Below are 10,264 nucleotides of genomic sequence, written 5' to 3' on the forward strand. Positions count from 1 at the left end.
TATATATATATATATATATATATATATATATATATATATATTCTGGCTAGTGGGTCTGTCCAGGTTAACTAAATACCTTAGCTGAGATCACCACGATCTCAAGATTGACAGGAGATTGCTTAAACCCCACCCATGGATCTGGGGCTTGAATCCTTGGGAGAGCATGAGCTCCCTCTGTTACTACAGGTTCCAAATTCCTGCTTGGCTGTGACCTCACCAGGGCATCCTGGTCTTGTCCTGCAGCTTGTCCAGAATCCCCACGATGGAACTCAGCCTTAATTTCAAGTCTACTAAGAAACAGAACATGCTTTACTCAAGATTTAGAAAAGCCAGGGACAGACTGTGCTGCCATGCAAACAACTTCTAGTTTGATATGAGGCATCTATGCCTTTTAAACAAGTCCCTGACCACTGCTACCATTCAAATCCAACACTAGTCCCACGATTACCCTCTCCTCATTCTTTTCCCATCCCCACCTCTTATTCTCCCCCTTCTCCCTTCCCCCTATTTCTGAAGGGGTGGCCTGCCCCTCCACACCTGTGGGCGTTTCTTGTTAGGTGGAACGAGACACTTGAGAAAAGAAATGAGACACAGAGACAAAGTATAGAGAAAGAAAAAGTGGGCCCAGGGGACCCGCGCCGGCACCGGTCTCTGAGTTCCCTCAGTATTTATTGATCATTATCTTTACCATCTTAGAAAAAGGGAAGTGGCAGGATAATAGGATCATAGTAGGGAGAAGGTCAGCAGTAAGACATATGAATAAAGATCTCTGTGACATAAGTTTAAGGAAAAGTGCTGTGCCTTGATATGCATATGTAAACATCTCCATAAACCTTTTTAGTGCATAAAGAGTAGCATTGCTAGCAAGTCCCACCTTCAGCCCTAAGGCGGTTTTCTCCTTTCTCAGTAAACAGAACATACAATCAATCGGGTTTTGTCCAGGGACGGGCAGGAGACAGATGCTTTTCTCTATCTCAACTGCCAAGAGGCCTTCTTTCCTCTTATACTAGTCCTCGGGCAGGAGACAGATGCTTTTCTCTATCTCAACTGCCAAGAGGCCTTCTTTCCTCTTATACTAGTCCTCCTCAGCACAGACCCTTCATGGATGTCAAGCTGGGGGACGATCAGGTCTTTCCCTTCCAACGAGGCCATATATCAGACTATCACATGGAGAGAAACCTTGGACAATACCTAGCTTTCCTAGGCAGAGGTCCCTGCGACCTTTGGCAGTGTATGTGTCCCTGGGTACTTGAGATTAAGAGAATGGTGATGACTTTTCACAAGCATACTGCCTTCAGGCACTTGTTTAACAAAGCACACCCTGCACAGCCCAAAATCTGTTAAACCTTGAGTCACCACAGCACATGTCTATTGCAAGGACAAGGTTGGGGGTAGGGTCACAGATTAACAGCATCTCAAATACAGAACAACATGGAGTCTCTTATGTCTACTTCTTTCTACATAGACACAGTAACAGTCTGATCTTTCTTTTCCCCACAATTTCCATCCAACCCTCCTTGCCCCAGGAGTATCCCAGAACTCAGTTCTGCTCTTCGGCCACTCCCAAACTCAGCTCCAGACCTGCTTGCGTGTAACACCCACTCCCCTTTTTTGTTCACCCAAGACCAAGGTGAACATTTTGTCTTTAAAAAAATTTTTTTTTTTTGAGATGGAGTCTCGCCCTGTTGCCCAGGCTGGAGTACAATGGCACGATCTTGGCTCACTGCAACCTCTGTCTCCCGGGTTCAAGCAATTCTCCTGCCTCAGCCTCCCAAGTAGCTGGGATTACAGGCACTCACCACCATGCCCAGCTAATTTTTTGTATCTTTAGTAGAGATGGGGTTTCACCATGTTGGCCAGGCTGGTCTAGAACTCCTGACCTTGTGATCCACCCACCTCGGCCTCCCAAAGTGCTGGGATTACAGGCACGAGCCACTGCACCCAGCCCTAAATATTTTTTTTCCTTTTTAAATTTTTTAAAAAAATAGCCAGGCATGGTGGCTCACACCTATAATCCCAGCACTTTGGGAGGCCAAGGCGGGCAGATCACGAGGTCAGAAGTTCGAGACCAGCCTGACCAACATGGTGAAACCCCATCTCTACTAAAAATATAAAAATTAGCCAGGCATGGTGGCACGCACCTGTAATCCCAGCTACTCAGGAGGTTGAGGCAAGAGAATCGCTTAAACCTGGGAGGCGGAGCTTGCAGTGAGCCAAGATTGCACCACTACATTCCAGCCTGGGCGACAGAGCAAGACCCTGTCTCAAAAAAATTAAAATTAAAATTAAAAAATAGAGACAAGGACTCACTATGTTGCCCAGACTGGTCTCAAACTCCTGAGGTCAAGTGATCATCCCACCTCAGCCTCCCGAAGTGCTAGGATTACAGGTGTGAGCCACCACACTAGGCCCCAAGGTGAACAAAAAAAGCCATTGACACTATTAGCCATTCAAAGACGCTGAGGTTTCCTTAATGGGAGTCACTCTACTTAGTTGGCCCCTGTGGTTTTATACAGCAATTAATTTTTTATGATACATACTATGTTTTATTACAGATTGATAAGCTGTTCTAAAAGGCTGTTCCAATTTATTCTTCCAATTCAGGACTTGAATAAGCCCCTTTCCACAGGTACAGCCTGGCACAGTGTTTGTCCTCAGCAGACCATGCAGAGGGTCTGCTTATCGGCTGGAACCAGCATCCCCACTCCCTGCCCTGCCCTGTCTTATGCACCACACCCCAAAACTATTTGCTCTTCCCAGGGTTCTGGGTGCTGACCCCCAAGACCAAGCAGACGGCACCCCTCGCCATCGCCACAGCCCGAGGCTACACAGACTGTGCTCGCCACCTGATCCGGCAGGGAGCTGAGCTGGATGCCCGCGTCGGGGGTCGCACTGCCTTGCACGAGGCCTGTGCCCGGGCCCAGCTCGACTGTGTGCGGCTGCTGCTGACCTTTGGAGCAAAGGCTAATGTGCTGACCGAGGAGGGCATGACTCCCTTGCACCTCTGCACGATTCCCGAGTCCTTGCAGTAGGTGCCTGGGGGCTGAGACCGTTTGGGGAGGAATGTGTGTGTGTGTCTCCAGCTCACAGGCCAGAAGAGGGAAGCTGACAACTACATGCAGCTTTGTGGTTCATAAAGCATCTCATATACACATCTTCACAATAACCTGGAGACAGGCCTCATTCTACAGATGAGAAAAATGAAGCTCAGAAGGGTTTAGTAACTTGTCCAAGGTCACATCTGTTAAGCCCAGGAGGCAGAAGCCCTGTTGCTTTTTGGGAAAACTCTGTTCCAACGGCGGTCTCCAATTCCCTGTGAATCCTTTGTAGCCAAACCTAGCTGTTTTTTTTTTCGTTTGTTTTTTGTGTTTTTTCTTTCTTTTTTTTTTTTTTTTGAGGTGGAGTCTCGCTCTGTCGCCCAGGCTGGAGTGCAGTGACCAGCTCTCGGCTCACTGCAAGCTCCGCGTCCTGGGTTTACGCCATTCTCCTGCCTCAGCCTCCCGAGTAGCTAGGACTACAGGCGCCCGCCACCTCGCCCAGCTAGTTTTTTTTTTTTGTAATTTTTTTTTTAGTAGAGACGGGGTTTCACCGTGTTAGCCAGGATGGTCTCGATCTCCTGACCTCGTGTCCGCCCGTCTCGGCCTCCCAAGTGCTGGGATTACAGGCTTGAGCCACCGCGCCCGGCCCTGTTTTTTGTGTTTTTGAGATGAAGTCTTGCTCTGTCGCCCAGGCTGTAGTGCAGTGGCGTGATCTCGGCTCACTGCAACCTCTGCCTCCTGGGTTCAAATGATCCTCCTGCCTCAGCCTCCTGAGTAGCTGGAATTACAGATGTGTGCCACTACGCCCAGCTAGGTTTCGTATTTCTAGTGGAGATGGGGTTTTGCCATGTTGGCCAGGCTGGTCTTGAACTCCTGACCTCAAGTGATCCACTCGCCTTGGCCTCCCAAAGTGCTGGGATTACAGGCATGAGCCACCATGCCCAGTCCAAATTCCTAGTTGTTTTAAGGTATTAAGAAATATCTGGCCAGGTGTGGTGGCTCACACCTGTAACTCCAGCTACTAGGAGGTTGAGACACAAGAATCGCTTGAACCCGGGAGGTGGAGGTTGCAGTGAGCCGAGATTCTGCCACTGCACTCCAGCAACACTCTGTCTAAAAAAAAAAAAAAAAAAAAAAAAAACTGGGCGCAGTGGCTCACGCCTATAATCCCAGCACTTTGGGAGGCTGAGGCGGGCGGATCACGAGGTCAGGAGTTCAGGATCAGCCTGGCCAACATAGTGAAACACTGTCTCTATTAGAAATACAAAAAATTAGCTGGGGCGGGCGTGGTGGCGGGCGCCTGTAATCTTAGCTACTCAGGAGGCTGAGGCAGGAGAATCACTTGAACCCAGGAGGCGGAGATTGCAGTGAGCCGAGATTGTGCCACTGCACACCAGCCCCTGCGACAGTGTGAGACTCTGTCAAAAAAAGAAAAAAAAAAGATCTACAGGCCAGGTGCAGTGGTTCACGCCTGTAATAACTACACTTTTGGAGGCAGAGGCAGGATTGCTTGAGTCCAGGAGTTTGAGAACAGCCTGGGCAACATAAGTGAGATTTTGTCTCTACTAAAAATAAAAAATAAAAACTAGGCGGGCATGGTGGCATGAGCCTCTAGTCCCAGCTACTTGGGAGGCTGAGGCAGGATGATCTCTTGAGCCCATAAGTTCAAGACCAGACTGGGCAACATAGTGACACCCTGTCTCTATAAAACATAAAATTAGCCGGGCATGGTGGCGTGCATCCGTAGTTTCAGCTACTCAGGAAAAGCACTTGAGCCCAAGAGGTCTAGGCTTCAGTAAGCTAGGATCATGCTGCCACTATACTCCAGCCTGGACAACAGGGCAGGACCCTGTCTTAAAAAAAAAAAAAAAAAAGTGGGAGGAGAGGTATGGGGGTACCTCACACCAACATTAGGAAACACAAGGCTAGATTTTTTGTTTTTGGAGACAGGGTCTCACTCTGTTATCCAGGCTGGAGTGCAGTGGCACAATCATGACTCACTCGTAGCCGCAATTTCCTGGGCTCAAACGATCCTCCTGCCTCAGCTTCCAGGGAAGTTGGGATTACAGGACAGTGCTACCATACCTGGCTATTTTTTTAAAAATTATTATTTTTAGTAGAGACATAGTGTCTCTATGTAGCCCAGGCTGGTCTCTGACTCCTGAGCTCAGGCAATTCTCCTGCCTTGGCCTCCCAAAGTATTGGAATTATAGACATGAACCAATACACCAACCCTGCCACTTTTTTTAAGGTTGGCAGTTTCTTGGAGTCCCTGCATGAGGGTATTTGCACTTTTACAATCAGGTCACCGGGCGCGGTGGCTCACGCCTGTAATCCCAGCACTTTGGGAGGCCGAGGCAGGCGGATCACGAGGTCAGGAGATCAAGACCATCCTGGCTAACACGGTGAAACCCCATCTCTACTAAAAATACAAAAAATTAGCCGGCGCGGTGGCGGGCGCCTGTAGTCCCAGCTACTCGGGAGGCTGAGGCAGGAGAATGGCGTGAACCCGGGAGGTGGAGCTTGCAGTGAGCTGAGATCGCGCCACTGCACTCCAGCATGGGTGACAGAGCGAGACTCCGTCTCAAAAAAAAAAAAAAAAAAAAANGGCTCCTGGAAGACTCTCCACTGCCCACAAGCTGGGGACCTCTCTCCGCTACATCTAGATGATGTCCAAGAAGTGGTCCACATTTGCCAGCCCTTTCTTGGGTTCTTACAGGCATTTGGTGTGCCTTCCAACAGACTTCATCTTTCTAAGTAACGTGAGAATGCCCACTTACTGGAACCCTACCGAGCGAGCTTTGGAGTGTTACTTAAATTTAGTATTTGAAGGCCGGGTGTGGTGACTAACACCTGTAATTCCAGCACTTTGGTAGGCCAAGGCAGGGGGATCACAAGGTCAGGAGATCAAGACCATCCTGGCCAACATGGTGAAACCCTGTTTCTACTAAAAATACAAAAATTAGCCAGGCATGGTAGTGCATGCCTGTAGTCCCAGCTACTTGGGAGGCCGAGGCAGAAGAATGGCTTGAACCCAGGAGGCAGAGACTGCAGTGAGCCAAGATGGCACCACTGCACTCCAGCCTGGGCGACAGAGCAAGACTTGGCTCATGCCTGTAATCCCAGCACTTTGGGAGGCCAAGGCAGGTGGATCATGAGGTCAGGAGATTGAGACCATCCTGGCTAACACGCGGTGAAACCCCATCTCTACTAAAAAAAAAACGAAAAAATTAGCTGGGTGTGGTGGTGGGTGCCTGTAGTCCCAGCTACCCAGGAGGCTGAGGCAGGAGAATGGTATGAACCTGGGAGGCAGAGCATGCAGTGAGCCGAGATCACACCACTGCACTCCAGCCTGGGTGACAGAGCAAGACTCCGCCTCAAAAAAAAAATTTAGTATTTGGAAACAAAAATTAGCCTATGATTAGAATTTACCAAGGAGATAATTCAGTAGCTTATGGAAGATTGGCTGCTACTCACATCTTGGCTACAGAGCAAGACACCTACATGGAATATATGAGCAAGAATTTTGGCCATCAGGCCGGGCGCGGTGGCTCAAGCCTGTAATCCCAGCACTTTGGGAGGCCGAGACGGGCGGATCACGAGGTCAGGAGATCAAGACCATGCTGGCTAACACGGTGAAAACCCGTCTCTACTAAAAAACACAAAAACTAGCCGGTTGTGGTGGCGGCGCCTGTAGTCCCAGCTACTCGGGAGGCGGAGCTTGCAGTGAGCCGAGATCGCGCCACTGCACTCCAGCCTGGGCGACAGAGGGAGACTCTGTCTCAAAAAAAAAAAAAAAAAAAAAAAAAAGAATTTTGGCCATTTTGGGAAAGGGTATTTGGTTATCAGGGTTTCACTGAGGATGGTGGATCTGCTCCTGAGTTTCCAGAAGCTGCCATTCTGGCTTTTTAGTTATAAGTTACTGTTAGTTTGGTTTCATTGCTGCCACAGTGTTCTGGTCTATAATTTTCCCTGGAACTGGGAAACATGTGCTCTCTAAAACCTGTTTTTGTTGCTGTTTTTCCTTTGGTTTTGTTTTCTCTAGGGGAAAGTGGAGGAGGGTGGCCCCAAGTGCCTGCCTTTGCTTGAATGATTGTGGCCTGGTTTAGAAGAGTGGTCTTTTAAGTGTGAGGGCAGAAATAAAATATTATAACTTGTATTTTTGTTTTGGTGCATACTTTCTAATTTTCTGTGTTTCATAACGTACACAGAAGTGGGTTTTCCAAATTTTGTGCTATCAAAATGTTAGGAGATAAGGCCTGGTGTGGTGGCTCACATCTGTAATCCCAGCAGTTTGAGAGGCCAAGGCAGGAGGATTGCTTGAGCCCAGGAGTTTGAGACCAGCTGGAGCAAATGGTGAGACCTTGTCTCTACAAAAAATAATTTTAAAAATTAGCCAGGTGTGATGGTGCCCACCTGTGGTCCCAGCTACTTGGGAGGCAGAGGCAGGAGGACTGCTTGAGCTTGGGAGGTCCAGGCTACATGAGCTATATGTAATTGCACCACTGCACTTCATCCTGGGCGACAGAGAGGGACCCTGTCTCCAAAAAAAAAAAAAAAAAGTTAGGAGACAACTGATAACTGAGACAGAGTAGACGCTGGGAGGGACTGTCTGAGGCAGTGAGCACTATATCTGGTGCAGCCACTAACTTGCTGTGTCCTCGGCTGCACAAATCACTTCTGGGCTTAAGTTTTCATATGAAAACTGAAGATGCTTCTGGTAGCTCTCAGCACCTTCCAGTTCTGTTGTCTATAGCGGGGCTTGTGTGATTCATGGAGGACACCAGGTAGGACCTCAAGGTGAGAGGGGTGGAAAGAGAAGGGAGGGTGACAGCAAGCTGAAAGGGTCCCAGGCCTTCAGGATTTTCCCCGGGACCTTGCTCTCTTGTCCCCAGGTGCGCCAAGTTGCTGCTGGAAGCGGGAGCGACGGTGAACCTGGCGGCAGGCGAGAGCCAGGAGACGCCCCTGCATGTGGCCGCGGCGCGCGGCCTGGAGCAGCATGTGGCTCTGTACCTGGAGCATGGCGCCGACGTGGGCCTGCGCACCAGCCAGGGCGAGACCGCACTGAACGCGGCGTGCGCTGGGGCCGAGGGCCCAGGCAGCTGCAGGCGGCACCAGGTTGCGGCGCGCCGGCTCCTGGAAGCTGGAGCTGATGCCCGGGCGGCCGGGCGCAAGCGCCACACGCCGCTGCACAACGCCTGTGCCAACGGCTGCGGGGGCCTGGCCGAGCTGCTGCTGCGCCACGGGGCCCGGGCTGAGGTCCCCAATGGGGCGGGCCACACGCCCATGGACTGTGCGCTGCAGGCCGTCCAAGACGCCCCCAACTGGGAGCCCGAGGTCCTCTTCGCCGCACTGCTGGACTACGGGGCCCAGCCTGTGCGCCCTGAGGTGAGGTGCGCTGGGAGACCGAGATAGGAAGCTCCTGTGTAGGGGAGCCCACGGCTGGAACTACTCAGCCTCTGGGGAAGAGAGAGGGTCCAAGAGACTGAAAGCCTGCCCTCAGTGGCCAGGGGGCTGTCCCCAGCTTGGGAGTGAGAGAGAGGATTCCGGGAGAGAGTCCAAAGGAGGGAAGAGCCCCAGAGGAAAACTGGGGCCAAAAGGTTTGAGCACTTGAGGGTGGAGTAGACAGAGGCACAGAAACGGGAAGAGAGACTCAGATCTTAGCCCCCCAGATTAGGCTAGGATTGGCCATGTGGGTTAGGTGAGACTTGGGTCTGCCCTCGGCTGGGGGAGGCATGTGCCCAATACCCTCTTTTAACCCCTAGATGCTGAAACACTGTGCCAACTTCCCTCGGGCCCTGGAAGTCCTGCTTAATGCCTATCCTTGTGTCCCATCCTGTGAGACCTGGGTGGAGGCGGTGCTCCCAGAACTGTGGAAGGTATGTCTGCCTCAGGGCCGAGATGGGGAGGAGGGATGAGCCACAGGTCTATTCCTTCAGGATCAGCGTCATGGAGGGAGCAGCAGGAGGGTCCCTGGGTAGAGAGGATGGGTAGAGTGGCACCCCTGAGTTTCAGGGTTCCCCCTCCTCCTGGTACCCCAGGCTGACCCCCTAACTCCACACACCTCTCCTGCCTCCCTCACTTGCATCAGCACAGACATTCATCTGGCATCTCTAACTTGGTGGACACTGTGCTAGCCTCTCTGGGGTGGGAGTGCGTGCAAACATAGTGAAGACCCTTCCCTGAAGTGGAGCCCCAGCCCCCATTATCACCGCAGGGCCTCTATGGTTCTGAATCTGAGTCCTTTGAGACACACAAAACACCGAGGTGGGTGCATGCTGCAAAATTCCAGGACCCTCACCACTGGGTTGCCCCCAGATGGTAGGGCAAGGGTCATCTGACCCTCTTTTACTCCTGGCCTAGGAGCACGAAGCCTTCTACAGCTCGGCCCTGTGCATGGTGAACCAGCCAAGGCGGCTGCAGCACCTGGCCCGACTAGCTGTGCGCGCTCGGTTGGGAAGCCGCTGCCGGCAGGATGCCACCCAGCTGCCACTGCCCCCGCTCCTCAGGGACTACCTGCTGTTGCGTGTGGAGGGGCGCATCCAGTGAGCCCCATGTCAGGCTGTCCCATGGTGTGTTCTGCCCTTCCCACCTGTTCCCGCCTCCAACCCCGGAGGACCAGTTCCTGGCCCTCTTTTCTTTTTTTTCTTTTTCTTTTTTTTTTGAGACAGAGTCTCGCTCTGTCGCCCAGGCTGGAGTGCAGTGGGGCTATCTCGGCTCACTGCAACCTCCGCCACCTAGGTTCAAGCGATTCTTGTGCCCCAGCCTTCCAAGTAGCTAAGACTACAGGCGTGAGTCACCACACCTGGCTTTTTTTTGAGACAAAGTCTCCATGTTGTCCAGGTTGGAGTGCAGTGACACGATCTTCGCTCACTGTAAGCTCCGCCCCCTGGGTTCACGCTATTCTCCTGCCTCAGCCTCCCGAGTAGCTGGGACTACAAGCGATCACCACCACGCCTGGCTAATTATTTTGTATTTTTAGTAGAGATGGGGTTTCACAGTGTTCACCAGGATGGTCTCGATCTCCTGACCTCGAGATCCGCCCACTTTGGCCTCCCAAAGTGCTGGGATTACAGTCGTGAGCCACTGCGCCCGGCCTAATTTTTGTATTTTCAGTAGAGAGGGTCTCACCATGTTGGCCAGGCTGTTCTCGCACTGACCTCAGGTGATCCACCTGCCCTGGCCTCCCAAAGTGTTGGGATAACAGGAATGAGCCACCGCGGCCA

The 10,264-nt window shown here is 51.5% G+C and overlaps 1 protein-coding gene across 1 annotated transcript in view; it reads left to right on the top strand.

Annotated features, from left to right (window-relative positions):
* The window catches only part of ASB16 (ankyrin repeat and SOCS box containing 16), an 11,553-nt gene extending 1,933 nt beyond the window's left edge, over nucleotides 1–9,620 (top strand). The window contains exons 2-5 of the mRNA XM_025362634.1: nucleotides 2,761–3,028; nucleotides 7,934–8,426; nucleotides 8,804–8,917; nucleotides 9,402–9,620. Of these exons, the coding sequence (XP_025218419.1) occupies nucleotides 2,761–3,028; nucleotides 7,934–8,426; nucleotides 8,804–8,917; nucleotides 9,402–9,587 (1,061 nt within the window). The 3' untranslated portion in view covers nucleotides 9,588–9,620. The remainder of the gene's footprint in view (nucleotides 1–2,760; nucleotides 3,029–7,933; nucleotides 8,427–8,803; nucleotides 8,918–9,401) is intronic.
* Nucleotides 9,621–10,264: the final 644 nt, after the last annotated feature.

The sequence above is a fragment of the Theropithecus gelada genome, chromosome 16 (genome assembly GCF_003255815.1).
Source record: "Theropithecus gelada isolate Dixy chromosome 16, Tgel_1.0, whole genome shotgun sequence".
Taxonomy (NCBI): domain Eukaryota; kingdom Metazoa; phylum Chordata; class Mammalia; order Primates; family Cercopithecidae; genus Theropithecus; species Theropithecus gelada.